Source organism: Somniosus microcephalus, chromosome 9, assembly GCF_052327205.1.
Source record: "Somniosus microcephalus isolate GS21.2 chromosome 9, FLI_Smic_1.0, whole genome shotgun sequence".
NCBI lineage: Eukaryota > Metazoa > Chordata > Chondrichthyes > Squaliformes > Somniosidae > Somniosus > Somniosus microcephalus.
The window spans coordinates 204,199,868-204,221,392 of NC_140995.1; the positions used below are offsets into that span (position 1 = coordinate 204,199,868).

The 21,525-nt window shown below is 41.6% G+C and overlaps 1 protein-coding gene across 1 annotated transcript in view; it reads right to left on the reverse strand.

Annotated features, from left to right (window-relative positions):
- Positions 1 to 1,547: 1,547 nt before the first annotated feature.
- The window catches only part of zbtb24 (zinc finger and BTB domain containing 24), a 38,088-nt gene continuing 18,110 nt past the window's right edge, over positions 1,548 to 21,525 (reverse strand). The window contains exons 3-7 of the mRNA XM_085997789.1: positions 20,379 to 20,546; positions 17,849 to 17,932; positions 14,658 to 14,741; positions 6,484 to 6,565; positions 1,548 to 3,728 (exon numbers count right to left, since the gene is read on the reverse strand). Coding sequence (XP_085853915.1) covers positions 2,879 to 3,728; positions 6,484 to 6,565; positions 14,658 to 14,741; positions 17,849 to 17,932; positions 20,379 to 20,546 — 1,268 coding nt within the window. The 3' untranslated portion in view covers positions 1,548 to 2,878. The remainder of the gene's footprint in view (positions 3,729 to 6,483; positions 6,566 to 14,657; positions 14,742 to 17,848; positions 17,933 to 20,378; positions 20,547 to 21,525) is intronic.

A 21,525-nucleotide genomic window follows, 5' to 3' on the forward strand; every position in this document is an offset into this window, starting at 1 on the left:
CAACCCGCCTCCAATCAATCTTCCCAAGTGTCGAGTCCCCGATTTGCGCATGGACCACATACCTAGCAGCGGGAAGAGGATTATAGCCACTTAACTGCCTGTTAACAGGTACTTGATAGTTGTTAACAGGCTCTTTTTCAATTTTGCCGCTTCTGCCTCGGGTTTCCACGCCAGGTAAGTGTGGCGTGTTGTGAGTCTGCTGTAATGTTTCTGCATTGATGACAGCTGCAGAAGTGGTGTGAAGGATCCAGTGCTGCACTGGTGAGTTTCAGAGGTAAGAAAATGTTGGGAAAATAATTTTTAATGCATTTAAACTTTTCTGTAGGTAACAAGTTTTGAATTGGATGTCCAGTCCCACCTCATTGGGAGAGCCTCTCTCACCAGTGACAGATCGCTTCTGTAACTTCACCTGCAGCTGCCATCTGTTCTAGCCCAAGGAGGGAGTCACTGGAGAGTCTGGGTGCAAGAGCTCACCTTTGTACAGTGATTGTCAGTGTTTGCAGCACCTCAATGCTGTCAAACACTGAAAAATGAGCTGTCAAAAAAAAATTGTGCATGGTCCCTTTAAGAAAACCAGCAGATGACACGTCATCAAATGACATCATCTGACCGGCTTCCTCTTAATTGGCTGGCAAGCTCGCAGGGCGAGCTTAACAAGATCAATCGACGTAAAATCACGTCCGTGGGCCGGATGCAGTTAGGGGTGAGGCTGGAACCCAGAAAGCAGCTGACCCGCTCCCAAGCCGCATCCAATGACAAAATCGCAGCCAAGAGAATTTGGGTAATTTAAAAAAAAAAAGTTTTTCATATCCCAAAGGATATAACTGTATTAAAACACCCAAAATACATATTACATTTAACTGTCATTATCCAACACACATTACTCAGCATGTAAAGATTTTACTAACATTTTAAATGAGTGTACAGGTTTAATAATATAGAATCCAGCTAATTTTTAGGGGACAAATGTCACCCCAGCAATCCCTGTTAGTCATGCAATTTTGATCTAGATTTGACTGTACAATATACAAAATTTTATAATTATATTATACAAATGTAAATAATTTAAAACATTTATGCAAATATTAACAAAAATGAACTGAACTTAAACAGCTTTTTTTTGCCTCACCTTTTCTTTTGTCCTCTTCAGGCCCAGCTGCATGTGTACCATTCACCATCTGGAAGGATGCATTGATACCTTGTTTCCTGGCCTCAGTTGGTGCTGGGCTATAAATGGCGAGGTCAGGATGCTCAGGAGCATAGCAGGTGGAGGGGGGAAAGGGAGGAGAGGAAAGAAGGGAGTTCCCTGTCCAATTACCCCACTTATTTTGTGAGGAAATGCATGACAGCCAGCAAAAGGATGGAATCTCACCGTCATATCACACCTGCAGCAGCTTGGAATGACTCTATTAAAAGCTCTTATCCATTTTTTTTAAAGCTATAACTATTTGCATTATGTTATTTGCACAAAACGTTTGATTGGTAGACTGGTCTGCTATCAGTGAAAGCAATGGTTTCAGGAACTTAAAAAAAAATCTTGAACGTCATTTAAAATTGTCTTTTGCGGTTTTATTATTGCTGAATCATTTGTGCAAAGTAGTGAGACCCTGATCAGTAACTGTACATACTGGGAGCAGAAATTATGATTCTTCTGATGGTTACATATGTCAAAACATGGTGTCAAAGTAACAACACTATATAATTCTTACATACATAAAATACTCTGGAACCTTCGTGTTAATATAAAATATATATTTTACACTCTTGGGATGTGGCAATCCGACCGCATGTTAATGCTAACAAATTGATGCTTATCGTATTCTTAAACTAAAAAGCAAAAGTGTTTACAATGCATAAAGCAAAATGTGAATTTATTTGTAAAATCTGATCTCTTTTTAAAAAAGAAATAATAAAAGTACACATCTGTGTAACTTTAATTACCTCAACAACTACAACAGAGGCTGAAGCTTAAAAAGAGAGAGGAGGCCAGAAAGATGTAATTTGTGAGGTACTGTATCACAAAATATAACTTGAAGTTACAGAGCAAAAGATTTTCTACTCATGCTATTCCTGTAATGGGTTGGAGTTTTTGTTTAATGTTCAGCTTCTAAAACAGAAGTTAGGCACATAATTATAAAATAAGTACTTTGCATTCTGTGACCTGGGAATCATTTAGACATAATAAGAGTTTAAACTATAAGCATAAATGAGAATTCTAATATTTAAAAAACAGCATTACCATATTTGACATTTTTAATTCAAAAAATAAATAAAAATACTACAAAAGGAGGGCAGCAATTAGGATTGGGACAGCAAAGAGTTAATTTTGTTGTAAAGGTTTCAAGTACCACTGGTTAAGAAAAGGCACAACAAAATACTCAGACACATTTAAACAGCCTCTTTAGAACTATTTTGGTGTTTGAGCTTTTTTTTTTTATGTTGATCTGACAGAGATCTATTGAAAGAGTGTTTTTCACCAAAAGGACTTGCTAAATAAAATGTAAAATGTGGGTACGAACCAATGGTGTTCAACCTACAGTTCAAGTGTATGCAAATCATTTCTCTCCTCTCTCCCATTTTTTGCGGGGTTAGTGGAGGAGGCAGCGGGAGAAAGAAGATCTAGCATAATGCTTTGCAAGACTCAACAAAACCTCTGCAGAGTGGGAAAGGTTCAAAGAAGTAAAAGCAAAGGAGGAGAAAATAATCTGGAATAAATCAACTTTCGAATGCATTCTTAAAATAGAAAAACGGTGATGCTATTTTAAATAAAAACCTCTGGGGACTGTAAGCATCTGAGCAATCTTGGATTATGGGATAACTTTCTTTTTTATGCAGCCATTAAAAAGGTGAACAGTTCAAACCACAGTTATTGATTTGCCTAGTTCTGCGTGACTAAATTGGTGGTGTAGAGGTAAGAAACACTGTCCGCTTGCAATTGAAACGTCTGATCTGTGATCTGCTCTCCTTGCATTTGCTGCGAGGCTCGGTTCACAGAGATGGTTTGAGGTGACGGTTCTGGAACGTGTACAGATCGACTCCGTTGGAGGTGCTGAGCTGCTTCCTGGTTCAAATGAACTGGCTGAGTGGCCTCCTGCCCAAGACTAATAGGCTGCGATCTCCCCTGTGCTATCTGCAGTTGCTGAGCTTGACCCTGGAGGTGCTCCATTGCCTCTTTTGTCAATGTGATCACATGCATCTGTTCTGGCTGTCCTGTACCTTCCTGGTTTTCCACCATGCCAATGGCCTGGATGTGGTCTGTTTGCCCAGGCTGAGCTACCAGAGTCAAATTCTGCACGTGCTCTCCCTGCTGAGTGAGCAGAGCCAAGTTTGAGGCCTGGTCCTCAGGGAGACTCTGCGATCCCTCTGCTGAAATAATGCTGATGCTCTGTCCGTGGTTGGGCATGAAATTAATGTTATGAACATCATTGGTCACCACCAGCTGGATCTGTTGTTCACCAGCAGTACGAAGCTGGTACTGCTGCAGCTGCAAGATGGTCTTCATCTCCTCTGTACTCCCATCACCTGGAACATTAATTATCCCATGGGCTTTCTTCTCCTTGCTGTGAATCTTCATATGGGACCTAAGGTTATCAGCACGAGTGAATCGCTGATTACAAGTTGGACATACAAAGGGCTTGTTTCCAGTGTGCATGGCATCATGACGTCTTTTTGCGCTAGGATCAGCAAAGCACTTTCCACAGATACTGCAGGAAAAGGGTTTTTCTCCCCTAAAATACATTAAATATTGTACATTCATTTCCACATATAAAATTTGAAAAGTAACATTATTTCCTTTTAAGTGAGGATAACAATATTTTCCCAATCAAAAAGTACTTTTTCAGACTGGAGGGAATCATACAGTGATGTCCCCCAGGGGTCGGTATTAGGACCACTGCTCTTTTTGATATATATTAATGACCTGGACTTGGGTATACAAGGCATAATTTCAAAGTTTGCAGCTGACACAAAACTCTGAAAAGTAGTAAACAGTGAGGAGGATGGTAGCAGACTTCAGGAGGACATAGACAGACTGGTGAAATGGGCAGACACCTGGTAGATGAAATTTAACACAGAGACGTGTAAAGTGATGCATTCTGGCACAATGAGGAGAGGCAATATAATCTACATGGTATAATTTTAAAGCAGGAGCAGGATCAGAGTGACCTAGGGGTATACATACAGAAATTCTTGAAAGTGGCAGGACAAGTTGATAAGGCTGATAAAAAAGCATACAGGATCCTTGGCTTTATAAACAGAGACAAAGAGCACAAAAGCAAGGAAGTTATGCTAAAATTTATAAATCACTGGTTAGGCCTCAGGTGGTGTAGTGTGTCCAATTCTGGGCACCACACTGCAGGAAGGATGCCAAGGCCTTGTAGAAGGTGCAGAGGAGATTTACTAGAATGTTACCCGGGATGAAGGACTTCAGTTACGTGGAGAAAGTAGAGAAGCTGGGGCTGTTCTCTTTAGAGCAGAGAAGGTTAAGGGGAGATTTAATGGAGGTGTTCAAAATTATGAAGGGTTTTGGTAATTTGCCAAAAGAACCAGGAGACAAGAAGAATTTTTTTTACGCAGCAAGTTATGATGATCTTGAAGGCACTGCCTGAAAGGGTGGTGGAAGCAGATTCAATAATAATTTTTGAAAGTGAATTGGATAAATACTTGAAATGGAAAAATTTGCAGGGCTATGGGGAAAGAGCAGGGGAGTGGGACTAATTGGATAGCTCTTTCAAAGAGCCGGCACAGGCATGACAGGCCAAATAGCCTCCTTCTGTGGTGTATCATTCTATGATTCTATGATATCCAAGTCTGCTGATGATACTAAGTTAGGAAGTACAGTAAATAGTGCTTGTGGGAGCAGGAAGTTGCAAATGGACATAGACAGATTAAGTGAGTGGGTAAAACTATGGCAAATGGAGTTCAATGCGAGGCCATCCACTTTGGATCAAATGGTGAGAAACTAGGAACTGTAGAGGAGCAAAGAGATTTGGAGTCCAAGTGCACAAATCTTTAAAACTAGTGCACAGATACAAATAGCAATAAAAAAGACTAATGGAATGTTGGCCTTTATCTTAAGAGGACTGGAATACAAGTGGAAGGAAGTTATGCTTCAGCTGATAAGAGCCTTGGTCGGACTGCATCTGGAGCACTGCGTTCAGTTTTGGGCACCGCACCTCAGGAAAGATATATTGGCTTTGGAAGGGGTGCAGCGCAGATTCTCCAGAATGATACCAGGACTTAGCAGATTAAATTATGAGGACAAGCACATAAACATGGCTTGTATTCCCTTGAATACAGAAGATTGGAGAGGTTTAAAATGTCAAATGAATTTGATATAGATACGGAGAAATTATTTCCTCAGAGGGACATAATCTTAAAGTTAAAGGTGGGCTATTCAGGAGCGAAGTCAGGAAGAACTATTCCACACAAAGGGGGAGTAGAAATCTGGAACTCTCTTCCCCCAAAAGGCTGTGGATGTTACAACAATTGGAGCTTTCAAGACTGAGATAGATTTTTGTAGGTAAGGGTATCAAGAGATATGGAGCAATGGCACTACAGGAAAAATGTGATTGCACTAGAGAGGGTGCAGAGGAGATTTACGAGGATGTTCCCAGGACTGGAGAATTTTAGCTATGAGGAAAGATTGGATAGGCTGGGGTTGTTTTCTTTGGAACAGAGGAGGCTGAGGGGAGACTTAATTAAGGTGTATAGATAGAGTGGATAGGAAGGACCTATTCCCCTTAGCAGAGAGGTTAGTAACCAGGGGGCATAGATTTAAAGTAATTGGTATAAGGATTAGAGGGGAGTAGAGTAGGACCTTTTTCACACAGAGGGTGGTGGGGGTCTGGAACTCTCTGCCTGAAAGGGTGGTAGTGGCAGAAACCCTCATCGCATTAAAAATGTACTTGAAGTGCCGTAATCTACAGTGCTACGGACCAAGAGCTGGAAAGTGGGATTAGGCTGGATCGCTCTGTTACGGTCGGCACAGACACAATGGGCCGAATGGCCTCCTTCTGTGCTGTAAATTTCTATGATTCTATGAATGGTGGGGAAATGGAGTTGAGATGCAGATGAGCCATAATCTAACTGAACTGCAGAGCATGCTCGAGGGCTAATGGGGTTATTCTGTTCCTTATCCCTCAACCGACACCATCAAAAACAGATTAGTTGGTCATTTACTGCACTGCTGTTTGTGGGATCTTGCTGTGTGCCAATTGGCTGCTGCGTTTTCCTATGTTACAACAGTGACTACACTTCAAAAGGACTTCATGGCTGTAAAGCACTTTGGGATGTCCCGAGATTGTGAAAGGTGCTATATAAATGAAAGTTCTTTCTTTTATCTACAAAACTCCTCTTTCCTCACCAGATAAAGCATCTCCAGTTATGTTTAAATATAGTCAATGGGTTAGTTCACCAAAATTATGTTGTTTTATATTCAAAATAAATACAAGCAATGTTGATGCTGTAAAACACATTATATACCTGTGGATTCTTATGTGGGTCTGCAGGGTATTCTTTGCAGTAAAACATTTACCACAAATCTCACACGTAAATGGTTTCTCACCTGAAAAACCAAAAGGTAAGTGAACATTACTGCCATAGCTGGTTACCTTGACTATATATATTGTTTTCTGACAGAGGATGCCCCATAAATGTTAATCCATGCTTAACGCTGAAGGACTTTCTGTGCATTTCCAGTTTGGTTCAGGAGTTCCAGTTCTTGTGTTTTGCTCTCAACATTACCTTTAGAATAATGTTCTGTGCTCATCAAAACAGTACCAGTAGCAGGGAATAGTACTTTTCCAGCTAGTGTTAGCATCAAGCACTTCTAGTTTAGTACAGCATGGGGTACATATGGAGTAAAGCTTCTTCTAGTCATAATAAGGGGTTAAGAATTCTTTTATGACTACTTGTTTAACTCACTGACCTCTTTGCTGGTTTGTTATTCGTTGCTCGCCGAATCCTAAAGGGCTGTCTTTGTTTACATACTCTTCCCACCCCTTCCAACTATCAACCCATATTGAACCTCATATTCTTCTCCAAGGTACTTGAACACATTGTTGCCACCCAGTTCCGTGGTCCCCTCTCCCAAAAATATCTATCAATCTAGTTTACACCTTCCTCAGAGGACTGAAATTGCCTTTGTAAAAATCACTAATGAAATCTCCTGCGACTATGGTGCGTCATTGCCCCTTGTTCTCCTTGACCTCTGTGCCATTGCTCGACACTTGACCACTCCATCCATCTCCGTTACATCTACCTCTGTGGTCCACCTCTAGGGGACCACTCTTGTTTCTTTCCACCTATTTGTCCCAACAGAGCCAGCACATCTCTAGCAATGGTTTGTGCTTCCACCTGGGCACAGTCACCTCCCGAGTACCCCAAGATTCCACTTTGGATCCCCTTCTTTAATGATTTACCTCCCACCTCAGAGAAATTACCCACAGGTATGGGTTCACTTTCCAGATGTACACTGACAACAACCAGCTCTATCTCTCTGCCATCAACCTCAATTCTACAACCACCTCCTTGTTGCCAGACTGCCTATCTGATAACAAGTCATAGATCAACCAGAATATTCTCCAATTGAACAGTGCTGAAACAAAAGCCATCTTTCTTTGGCTCCAGACGAAAACTCTGTAACATTGCACCCAACTCTGTCCCCATACTTGGCTGCTTGTTCAGGTTGAACCAGATGGTACGTAACCCAGTCGTCCTATTTTTTCTTGAGCTGAGTTTCAAACCCCATTCCTATTCATTACTAGGGCCGCTTACTTTCACTGCCATAACATTGCCCACCTCAGCCCCTACCTTACAGCAGCTGCTGCATAAACCCGTATCCACATGTATGTTACCTCAAGGTTCAATTTCCTCAATGTCCCCTTTGTTGGCCTATTAAGCTCCATCCTATACAAACTCCAATTCATCGATAAATATTGCCACCCGCATCTTGTCTCACACTAAATCCCACTTGTTTTGGTCCTTGCCAACCTCCACTGTTCCCCAGTCCATCCAGCTCACTGAATTCAAAATTACAATGAAGCTACATTGCCTTTCAGATGAGACATTAAACGGAGGCTCTGTTTGCACACTCAAGTGGACGTAAAGGGTCCCATGGCCTTATTCAAAGAGGAGCAGGGGAGTTCTTCTGGTGTCCTGGCCAAAATGTATCCCTCAATCAGCACTACCAAAACAGTGGCTATGTAACTCATTTCTGTTTGTGGGATTTGGCTGCTGCATTTGTCTACATTAAAATTATTACACTTCAAAAGCATTTCATTGGGCTTTGTGACATCCTGAAAGAAATCTGGAAATAAAAACCTAGCATCAGTAAAACTGATCATGAAGCTTTCAGATTGTGGTAAAAACCGAACTGGTTCACTGATGTCCTTATGTCCTTACACAGTCTGACCTATATGTGACTCCAGTCTCACATCAACATGGTTGACTCTCAACTGCCCTCTGAAGTGGCTGAACAAGCCACTCAGTTGTATCAAACTGCTAGAAAGATTGCAGTGGTTCAAGAGGAAGGCTCACCACCATCTTCTCAGGGCAACTAGGGATGGGCAATAAATACCAGCCTTGCCGGCGATGCCCACATCCTGAGAATAAATTAAAACACAATCGTCCACTCAATATCTCATCCATGACTAATAAATCTACTAAGGGAACAAATGGGAATTAACAGTTTGCCAAAAAAGTGCTATTAATACAAAAAGCTATTATTTCTACATTACTTCCACAATGCCATAATGGTTGAGATATTATTACATTTTATACGACATAAATAAATAAGCATATATAATGGCCAGATTTTACTTTAACTGTTGCAAAATCTGAAATGTCTCAAAATTTAAGCTTCACGTAAACTGATTTATCATTTTACCTGTTCTACGACGGTGACATGCAATGGCCATTAATAAATCAGGTTATCAACACTGATCAGAATGCAGTTTAAGGAGTGGACTCTTTAACCAACAACAAAACTGACAGGGGATCCCTCAACACTCCCCAAAATATACAGCAATTATGAAATTGACCAGTTAATGGATTGATTGTCGTATAAATTTGTAACAGAATCTAGTAGCTTGACAATGGAACAATGAGAACAAGAGATGTAATTCCCATTTTATATTTACTTTCAACTTCTGGGCTGCACTCTAAAGAATACCTCAGTCAGAATAAATCATGTGTTTGTTTTGTCAATGGTAATGACACTGCGCCACAATTCTGTGGTCGATGAAGTTAACTTTGTGCTGAAAGAATGCAATGATTTATTGATACTGTTACACTGCTCTCCCTGGACATCCCTTTAGTCTCATCTGTGATGTAGACTATTGAGCATATTTTTATTTGCACACCAGCTCCTCAGTGAAGGATGGAGTTACCCTCAAGGTAGCAGATAACCTGCAGTCTAAAGAATACCTCAGTCAGAGTAACTCATGTATTCATTTTGGATCAGAACACGTTCTTGACAATACAACACTGATTTGGCCCAATGATGAAGCATCCCGAGGCTTTTGGTGCGATATTTACCAATAGCAGTGATTTATCTCACACTATGTACTTACAACCTTTTATTGTCGAGGTGAAAGGGACAAGTACAGCTTCTGATTATTCCAGCAATTTCTGTAGCAGTCAGTGTGTTAAGTCATTTCCCCCATTAGTATGGGGCATAGATTTCTCCTGTCAAACACTGCTTTTTCTATTACACTATGAACACCCTTATAGGTTTAGAACTCTGATGCTGTATCTTTGGAATAGAATCATAGAAACTTACAGCACAGGTTGTCATTCGGCCCGTCGAGCCTGTGCTGGCTCTTTGAAAGAGCCGTCGTGTTTAGTCCCACATCCCCGTTTTTTGTCCGTAACCCTGTAAGTTCCTCATCCTCGAGTTCCTGTCCAACTCACTTTTAAAATTAGTTATGGAATCGGCTTCCACCACCTTTTCAGGTAGAGTGTTCCCGATCCCGACAACCCTGAGTGAAAAAAAATCCTCATCTCTCCTCCTAAATCTTTTTCCAATGATTTTGAATCTATGACCTCTAGTTACTGACCCACTCGCCAGAAGGAAGACTTTTTCCTCTCTCTACTCTATCAAAACCTCTAGGTCACCTCTTAACCTTCTCTGTTCCAAGGAGAACAGTCCTAACTTTTCCAACCTCTCCTCATAACTGAAGTCCCTCATCCCTAGTAACATCCTGGTAAACCTCCACTGTACCCTTTCTAAGGCCTTTACATCTTTCCTGAAGTGTGGTGCCCAGAATTGTCCACAATACCCCAGCTGAGGCCTAACCAGTGATTTATAAAGTTCTAGCATGATCCCTTTGCTTTTATATTCTATTCCTCTATTTATAAACCCAAGTAACCTATAGGCCTTTTTAACCACTTTATCAACTTGCCCTGTCACCATAAAGGATGTGTGTATATGGACACCAAGGTCTCTCTGCTCATCTACACTTTTCAAAATCGTGCCATTTACTGTCTTTCCATATTAGTCCTCCCAGAGTGCATCACTTCACACTTCTCTGCATTGAACTCCATCAGCCGTGCTTCTGCCCATTTCACCATCCTGTCTGTGTCATCCTGAAGCCTATAACTGTCCTGGTCACTATCTACTACTTTATCAAGTCTTGTATCATTTGTAAACTCTATAATGCTGCTCCCTACACCCGAGTCTAGGTTGTTTATAAAAACTGAAAAGAGTAATGGACCCAAAACTGACCCTTGGGGAACATCACTGGAAACCACCTCCCAGTCTGAAAAACATCCATCCACCACCACCCTTTGCTTCCTGTCACTGAACCAATTTTGTATCTATACTGCCACTTTCCCCTTAATTCCATGGGTTTCCATCTTCTTATAAGCCTCTTGTGTGGCACATTGTTGAATGCCTTCTGAAAGTCCATATTTACAACAACTACTGCACTACCTTGATCAACCTTCAATGTTACCTAATTAAGTTAGTCAGACATGATTTACCTTTAACAAATTCATGCTGGCGCTCCTTCATTAACCCATGCCTTTCCAAATGAAAGTTTATTTTGTCCCTGATAATGGCTTCCAATAATTTCCCCACCACTGATGTTAGGCTGACTGGCCTGTAGTTTCCAGGTTAATCCCTCTTCCTTTCTTGAATAGTGGTATAACATTAACAACCCTCCAGTCCTCCGACACTACTCCTGTATCCAATGAGGGTTGAGATTGTGACCAATGCCTCTGCTATTTCTACCTTTGCTTCTTTCAACAACCTAGGATGCATTCCATCTGGACCCAGTGACTCACCAACGTTCAGTAATGCTAATCTTTTTATCATAGAATGGTTACAGCACATAAGGAGGCTATTCGGCCTGTCGAGCCTGTGCTGGCTTTCTGCAAGAGCACATCAGCAAGTCCCACTCCCCCGCCCTTTCCCTGTAGCCCTGCAATTTTTTTTCCTTCAGGTACTTATCCAATTCCCTTTTGAAAGCCACGATTGACTCTGCCTTCACCACCCTTTCAGGCAGTGAATTCCAGGTCCTAACCACTCACTGCATAAAAAAGTTTTCCCTCATGTCGCCTTTGGTTCTCTTGCTAATCACCTTAAATCTTTGTCCTCTGGTTCTCGACCCTTCTGCCAATGGGAACAGTTTCTCTCTATCTACTCCATCTAGACCCCTCATGATTTTGAACGCCTCTATCAAATCTCCTCTCAACCTTCTCTGCTCTAAGGAGAACAACTCCAGCTTCTCCAGTCTATCCACATAATTGAAGTCCCTCATCCCTGGAACCATTCTTGTAAATCTTTTCTGCACCCACTGTAAGGCCTTCACATCCTTCCTAAAGTGCGGTGCCCAGAATTGGACACAATACTCCAGTTGAGGCCGAACCAGTGTTTTATAAAGGTTCATCATAACTTGCTTTTGTACTCCATGCCTCTATTTATGAAGCCCAGGATCCCATATGCTTTTTTAACTACTTTCTCATCCTGCCCTGCCACCTTCAGAGATTTGTGTACATATACCCCCAGGTCTCTCTGTTCATTCACCCCCTTTAGAATTGTACTCTTTAGTTTATATTGCCCCTCCTCGATCTTCCTACCAAAATGTACCACTTCGCGCTGTTCTGCATTAAATTTCATTTGCCACGTGTCCGTCCATTTCACCAGCCTGTCTATGTCCTCTTGAACTCTATCAATATCCTCCTCGCTGTTCACTAAACTTCCAAGTTTTGTGTCATCTGCAAATTTTGAAATTGTGGCCTGTCCACCCAAGTCTAAGTCATTAGTACGTCTTCTCTATCTATTAGGCACATTGGATACAAAACTGGCTTAGTGGCAGAAGGCAGAGGGTGATGGTCGAAGGTTGTTTTTGTGACTGGAAGCCTGTGGCCAGTGGGGTACCACAGGGATCGGTGCTGGGTCCCTTGCTGTTTGTGGTCTACATTAATGACTTGGATATGAATGTAAAGGGTATGATCAGTAAGTTCGCAGATGATACAAAAATTGGTAGGGTGGTAAATAGCGAGGAGGGTAGCCTCAGTCTGCAGGACGATATAGATGGGTTGGTCAGATGGGCGCAACAGTGGCAAATGGAATTTAACCCAGAAAAGTGCGAGGTGATGCACTTTGGGGGGACTAACAAGGCAAAGGAATACACAATGAATGGAAAGACCCTAGGCAAGACGGAGGGTCAGAGGGATCTGGGTGTGCAAGTACACAGATCCCTGAAGGCGGCGGAACAGGTGGATAAGGTGGTAAAAAAGGCATATGGGATACTTGCCTTCATTAGCCGAGGCATTGAATATAAGAGCAAGGAGGTTATGATGGAGCTGTATAAAACACTGGTTAGGCCACAGCTGGAATACTGTGTGCAGTTCTGGTCGCCACACTACAGGAAGGATGTGATCGCGTTAGAGAGGGTGCAGAGGAGGTTCACCAGGATGTTACCAGGGCTGGAGCGCTTCAGCTATGAAGAGAGACTGGGCAGATTGGGTTTGTTTTCCTTGGAGCAGAGGAGGCTCAGGGGGGACATGATTGAGGTGTACAAAATTATGAGGGGCATAGATAGGTTGGATGCTGAGGAGCTTTTTCCCTTAGTAGAGGGGTCAATAACTAGGGGGCATAGATTCAAGGTAAAGGGCGGGAGGTTTAGAGGGGATTTGAGAAAGAACTTTTTCACCCAGAGGGTGGTTGGAGTCTGGAACTCACTGCCTGAAAGGGTTGTGGAGGCAGAAACCCTCACAACATTTAAGAAGCATTTGGATGTGCACTTGAAATGCCATAGCATACAAGGCTACGGGCCAAATGCTGGAATATGGGATTAGATTAGGCAGGGCTTGATGGCCGGCGCGGACACGATGGGCCGAAGGGCCTCTATCCGTGCTGTATTACTCTATGACTCTATTACTATCCTGTCCGTAGCTTTCCTCTCCTCTTTTAATGTAACCTTCACACTATCCACTTCCTTTGTGAAGACAGATACAAAATACTCATGTAATACTTTAGCCGTGTCCTCTGCCTCTACATGAAGGTTTCCCTTTGGATCCTTAATAGGCCCAACTTTTTCCCTCGCTAACAGCTTAGACTTTATGTTTATAAAATGTTTTAGGGTTCAATTTAATGTTGCCTGCTAATCTTCTCTCTTTGCCTCCCGTATTAACTTTTTCAATTCCCTCCTGTACTTTCAATAATCTTCCTGGTTAGTAACTGAATCTTGTTCCTGACATTTGTCATAAGCCCCCTTTTTCTGTTTATTTCTCTCAAAATAAAAAGTGTTTAACACCTACATACAATTAGGGACGGGCAATAAAAGCTGGCTGTGCCGGCGACGTCCACATCCTGTTGTAAAAAGGTCTTGTGAGATTATACTGTTGATAAAATTTACACAAGTAATTGTGTTTTCTTATTGGGCATGTGTAAACAAAGCTGATAGAAGATAGTGCAGGAAAGACAGCACATCCACTGCCAAAACCAAGCACTCCCCGGTCAGGTATTTCATTGTTGACACGCCATTATTACAACAACAATCCCAGGCTCCTACTTCAGGAAATCAACCACTAGAATTCTTCTGTTTCGTCTGTCTTGTTTTGTATCATGTTAGCAGAGAACTGCTGAATCAGAGACTTTGGAGAGCTGTTCTGTGTTGTGAACTCACTGGAAAGTGGCATCAATTCACTTGAACTGGCTACAGCTGTCAGGTGAAAAAGAACCCTGCCCCAAGCCATGTCTGAGCTGGAGTTGAGGTTAAAAGATTTGCATATTAACAGGCTGAATCATTCAAATCCTAATCATGTTCAGTATTTGACTCACTGTTTAAAATGGTTCCGAGCCACGGACAATTAATGTTAGGGTGTATGGTGACACTGCCCTTTCAAATAGAATACTAATTTCTCACATCATTTCTCAACACAATAGAGGGCAGGCAACTTTCATGCAGGCCAATACCAATTTTACTTGTTCTAGAAACTAGAAGGTGCATGGAAGCTGTTTCAGATGACTTGGGCATTTTTCCCCTCTCTTCCTGTGGGGAAGAGCTTGGCCTCTGTTCAGCACCTCCACACAATGCATGGTCTGGAGCAAAAAAAACCCAATTAAAATAGAGGGTAAAATAAACAACAAGGCATCCTTTTTCTAAAAATGTTTTCCTGTGCCGCACATCTTTTACGGTGCAAGTTACCTGTGTGGGTTCTCAGATGTTTCTTGAGCTGAGCAGCATCCATGAATTTACGATGACAGTGCACACATTCAGGCATCGACTGACCTAGTAAAACATATTATGGGAAAATATTTAACATTATAACATCGATACACTTTGTGAAACTATAGCTGTGTTTATAACTGTCTGTGTAGTCCAGCTGAAAATAATTGACTATCTTTATAATTATAAAAAGGGTACATATATATAGTATAAAAAAAGAGTAGGCTAGAAATAATTGTAGATAATGTTACCTTATGAATGCAGTGAAATGATATCAAATAACTTTCTCCACTGCACTTTAATGAAGGTGTTAACCCAAATGGTTAAATGTATTGAGCATTCACACAGCAATTCACCAACAGCAATTTCTACCCTATACAGAGCATCTCATCGAGGGTTGTGCAATGCATAAAAAGAACACTGTGTTGCAGACATTGTAAATCTGACACTTGTGTGTTATGGAAATTACATGCATTAGTCCTTTCGCAAATTAGCATTTTTCACAGCTCTAATATGGACATTTCTTACAGGCATTTATGGTTTATATTATTATCTACAGCACTGCTACAGAGAGCTCTGTAATAACCTCAGGGTTTTTGGCAAAACCTGGGTCGGTAACCAGCGTGCACAGATTTAAGATAGCCAGGAGGAGAGGAGGAGAAGTTTTTTTTTTCACTCAGCGAGTTGTAATGATCTGGACTGCACTGCCTGAAAGGGTGGCGGAAGCAGATTCAGTAGTAACTTTCAAAAGGGAATTGGATAAATATTTAAAAAGGAAAACATTTCAGGACTATGGGGAACGAGCAGGTGGAGTGGGACTAATTGGTAGCCCTTTTAGAGAGCTGGCACAGGTATGATGGGCCAAATGGCATCCTTCTGTACTATATGATTCTATGAACATCCACCTTATGTGGCTGTTAATGTCCACTGGTTTCACAGCCTGGTGTAAATTTAAGACATTACAAAAGTTACATCAGAACTCTGATCACCTCTGCAGTGAGCAGTACTAGGTGACTGGGTGGTGCAGTGATTTAGAACATTCTCTTTTAAACTCTGGGACCTGTTTCTGACAGCTATCATGGTCTTAAATGAAATGAGTTTGAATCCAGTTGCTAGTGGGCATGAATCAATAGCAAATAGTGGCCACAATTATTATGTTTTCATGCAACGGTGATCAGCCTGGGTGGTGCAGGATCATTTTAGAGGTTGGAGTTGAAACATACTGTTAGGGCAGGGTGGACTTTAATGTGCACAAAACCTGACCTGGATATACTCGGTGCTGACATTGGGTGCAAACAGTGGAACATGTTCCACTCTCCAGCACTGACATCCCTCATCTCGACAACCACAGGATTTTAAAGGACAGCAAACACTGCATAGCTCAGGAACATTTCTTATGGTTTGTTGAAATGATAGGGAAAATCCTGGAGCGTGTAGAACTGCAAAAAATTAACAAATCTCCAACCTTACACACTATGCAGTTTTGTCAAGTTAAAAGACTATGCATCACAGATGTAAAGACAAACTTAATAACATACGTATTCTCTCCAATGAGAAGATATGTTCAATAACATGAGCAAGCCCTGAAATACTGTTCATGATGTTACTCAATCTTATGAGATGGGGATGGCGGAGAAAGGGGCAACTTGTAAAATAAGCAAAACGCCCAACATAAAAACAGTGCATTATAGACTAAGTGAACTTGAAGGAAGTTAATGTATGAATGTACAAGCCTTACAGCATGCCTCCTTCCTGATGCCATCGCTGAAGATCAAATTTAATTGGTCAAGTATATGAAGAATTCTCATCCTTGTTTTCAAATCCCTCCATGGTCTTGCCACTCCCGATCTCCGTAAGCTCCTCCAGCCCTACAACCCTCAGCGATATCTGCACTCCTCCAATTCTGCCCTCTTGTGCATTTCCGATTTCTTAGCTCCACCGCTGGTGGCCGTGCCTTCACTTACCTAGGCCCCAAGTTTTGGAATTCCCTCCCCAAACCTCTTTGCCTCTCTATCTCTCGCTTCCTTTAAGATGCTCCTTAAAACCTACCTCTTTGACCAAGCTTTTGGTCACCTGTCCTAATGTCTCCTTATGTGGCTCCTTTTTGCAGATTTTGTTTGGTCGGGGAGTCCAGAACCAGGGGTCACAGTCTAAGGATAAGGGGTAGGCCATTCAGGACTGGGATGAGGAGGAATTTCTTCACCCAGAGAGTGGTGAACCTGTGGAATTCTCTACCACAGAAGGCAGTAGAGGCCAATTCATTAAATATTTTCAAGAAGGAGTTGGATATATTTATTAAGGCTAAAGGGATGAAGGGATATGGGGAGAAAGCAGGGACAGGGTACTGAATTTGGATGATCAGCCATGATCTCATTAAATGGTGGAGCAGGCTCGAGGGGCCGAATGGCCTACTCCTGCTCCTATCTTCTATGTTTCTACGTTTGATAACGCGGCGTGGGAAATTGAAAAAAGACTTGCAGTTATATAGCACCATACACAACTTCAGGACATCTCAAAAGCGCTTTACAGGCAATTAAGTACTTTTTTTTGAAGTGTAGTCACTGTTTTAATGTAGGAAACGCGACCAGCCAATTTGTACACAGCAAGCTCCCACAAACAGCGATGTGATAATAACCAGATAATCTTTTTTTTTTTTTTAAAAGTGATGTTGATTAAGGGATAAATATTGGCAGGACACTGGGGATAACTCCCCTGCTCTTCTTCGAAATAGTGCCATGGGATCTTTTACGTCCACCTGAGAGCAGACGGGGCCTCGGTTTAACGTCTCATCCCAAAGACGGCACCTCCGACATTGCAGCACTCCCTCAGCACTGTGCTGGAGTGTCAGCTTGGATTTTTGTGCTCAAGTCTCTGGAGTGGGACTTGAACCCACGACCTTCTGACTCAGAGGTGAGAGTGCTGCCCACTGAGCCACGGCTGACACTGTATTATGTTAAAGGCGCTAGATAAATGCAAGTTGTTGTTGAGAAGAAAATACTTGGGATGCTCACAAAGCAGTTACCTATTTCAGAGGTTATCAAAAGCACAAGAGCAACATTCGGGCAATTTATAATGGTTATATTTTGACTTTTCTGATAGCAACAGCTACCGGTGCAGGCACTCTTGATTTGGAATTCTAAGAAGCCGGTACAAATCAATATCCATGATACCTGTATGGACTCTGTAATGGCTCTTCAGCTGTCTCTTCTGAGTAAAAAGCTTTCCACACTGGTCACAGTTAAAGGCCTTCTTTCCTTAAAATGAAAATTTAATTTTTAACAAAAGTTTTCAAGAGATAAAATACCAGTGCCCATTCAATATAGGCATAAGTGCAGGAACAGTACTGCATAATATTTTAATAAAATAATATAATAACATATTGACAAAGTTTAAAAATAAATGAACAGCTGTTGAATGTTTAGTCAGTGGCAACCCGAATGGAGAGCAGTGTTTGCTCCTTACTGATATCTACCTAATGTTGACAAGTGCTTCAAAATTACAGAGGCCTGTCAGGAAACATGTCTGGCGTCATATTACCACAGGTCACTGACATTTCTGAACATTGCAAACCATTTGTCAGCACTGTGGGTGCAAGAACATTGTCAAAAATATCTTGTTCTCAACTAAGGTTGTTTCAAACACATACAGTAATTTGCTCAATAAGCATATTTTAATCCCATTTCTTTTTTCCAAGTCTCCCATAATCCATACCATTCCCTTGTTGAGAAAGTGGCCAGGCAAACCTCTCCCACTCCATTACCAATGGTGATCTATATCTGGTGCAACAACAGCCCGGGGCGAGGGGTGGCATGTGACAAAGAGCTGTGCGACTTCACTTGAAGTTTTCCTCACCCCAAAGAAGTGTCCAATTTCTACATGGATTAGTTTGGGAACTCACTGTTTAATGCTGTTCCTTACTCTAGATCTTTCAGCTCTTTTAGCCGAGATCACTCACAGAGGTGCTACAACTCCCTGTGCCTTGGAGAGTGTCTTCACTAACATTACTATTTAGGTACATGTTTGTTAATGTTCCCAGAAATAACAAACAGAAAACTCTATCTAGTAATTATTATAAGCTACTAGAATTATCCTAGGTCTTCCTTCAGTCTTTAATAAGTGAAAATGAATCACATCAGACCTTGTTCTGGGTTTAAACTATGCAGCATATTTACTGAACAATGAAATGAACACATTACAAATTCCATTATCTCTTTAACAGGATAAACAAAATATTAGATTTTCATAAATGCAACAATAAAAAATAACTAGTTCAGTTATGAATATAAAAGCCAATCTCAAAAGCTGCATATATTCAAAATGTGCATTTGTCCCTCTTGCAAGCTTATTATCCTGTATTGGGGGAGGGCGCGGAGTGGGGAGAGAAAAACTCCAACTTTCCAACGCATATCAATCTGGCTCGGTCGGTACAAGTGGCTTTTTAAACTCCAGGCATTGTATCTGAATTAAAGGAATAGCTACCAGACCAAAACAAGACAGAACTTATGTCACAGATGCAATATGCACGTGAATCCATTGAGCAATAAACCACACTACCTACATGTAACAATTATTAAAGCTTAATGTAACAGCACAAAACATCACAAAATCACAGAACCAAGTGATGCTGTGATCACTCAAATCACTTCTTCCAACATTGAGAACTTGAAGTATTAGAAGTCAGCATGTGACGTTAAATACAATTTTGATCATTTGAAACAAATGGAGCTGCATGCACAATAAAATACAAATTAGGGATATTATAAACACATCATTTTCAGTTTTCAAAGATCTATTATATTGGTTTCACTGGCATAGAAAACCAAAATTTTGGACACAAGAAAAAAATCAATGATCTGAAATCGGGGCAGACACAATGAAAAGGGGATTGAAAAAAGCAGAAAAGTCTGGAATGGCGTTTTGCAGCTTCACAACAATTGTAAAAGACAGAATGGGATATTCATCGCACAGATCACTAAACACCAACACATAATATGGGATATGGAACATAAGTTTTGTAAGACAATACATACTGTACATATCAAGATGAACAGTAACCTACAAGAAGACATTAGCGATGCATTCTGCTCAAACTGATAGCCTCCTGGTCTGTTTGGCTCAGTACTATAACACAAAGTGCATTACAGGAAACTTTGTGCTATCCGGCACCGACGGGACCGCGCTGTTGCCGTTCCCTCAAAACTGCCGGACACTCCAGCGCTAATGTTGAAAGATACGGAAGCTTCTGAGCTCCATATCCGTCAACAAACCCTGTAGCTTCTAAACAGTCCAAGCGTCTCTGTAGCTTAGCAACAGCTTCAGCAGACCTTGACTGTTGAGGAAAAAAGCAACGAGAAAAAAAAACCTAACGAAAACGGCACCTGATTTTTGCCGGTGGCTCGAGCATTCTGGACAGTTAGCCTCCGGATAACACAAAGTTTCCTGTATTACTCTACGGAGCCACCAAAGCAGCATGAGTGGAATCTATTGCCAAATAAAAATATTCTCCAGTGTCTCGCATCTTTGAAACACGAGTACTCCGCTGGAACTTGACTCTGTCACTCCTGTGAGGAATCACTGATACAAATCATTTCTCTACTGCACGGCACAGTATTGGTAAGTTAGTTGTCTTTCATCTGTAATGGTCTTTTTATTATTCAAATTATTATGATATAAAAAAAGAACAAGGTGCAGTGTAAATACCTGTGTGCAGGCTCATATGCTCCAAAAGAGAGTGCTTGGTGGTCAATGCCTTTCCACAAACTGTGCAGTGATAAGGACGTTCCCCGGTGTGCATTCGCTCGTGAACCTGTAGCGTGTGCTTCTGTGAAAATCCTTTACCACATTCAAAACACTTAAAAGGGCGTTCACCTGCCATGGAACAAAATATTTAAAAAAATGAATGCTTAAGTGTCAAAATTTGCATTCAATCCTGACCACAGAATTATGTGAAGCTTTTTTCCCTCTCTTCTCTTGAAGGTACGAACTTAGTAACATAGGAACCGGAGGAGTAGGCCATTCAGCCCCTCGAGCCTGTTCCGCCATTCAATTAGATCATGGCTGATCTGTATCTCAATTCCATTCACCCGCCTTGGTTCCATATCCCTTAGTATCCTTACCTAACAAAAATCTATCAGTCTCAGTTTTGAAATGTTTAATTGGCCTAGCCTCAAAAGCCTCGATTGATTTCCACTACCCTTTGTGTGAAGAAGTGATTCCTGACATCGCCCCAGAATGGACTAGCTCTAATTTGAAGGTTATGCCCCCTTGTTCTGGTCTCCCCCACCAGAGGAAATAGTTTCTATCAAATCCTTTAATCATCTTAAACACTTCAATTAGATCACTCCTTAGTCTTCTATACTGAAGGAACATAGGAACAAGAGTCGGCCATTCAGCCCCTCGAGCCTGCTCGACCATTCAATGACATCACGGCTGATCTGCGACCTAACTCCATATACCCGCCTTTGGCCCATATCCCTTAATACCTCTGGTTAACAGAAAGCTTTCAATCTCATATCAAAGGGAATACAAGCCTAGTCTATGCAACAACTTGTATTGGGGTACAATTCCACAGGTGACAGGTGACGGTGTCTCTCCAAATGCCTAAGCGTCACGTGCAAGTCTGGAGAGTGATTGTACGTGCACTGTTCGACCACAGGGAAAATCACAGCTGAGCCCACTTCTCTCCTGAACTTTCCAGCAGACATTACTAGATAGTCACATCTGTTCTGATGATGCCACCTTCCACACCAGTGCTTCCGACGTGTTTTTCTTTTTCTTCAACCAAGGATTCCCTTCCAGCATGGTTGACAGGGCCCTCGACTGTGTCTATCCCATTTCCTGTCCTGCA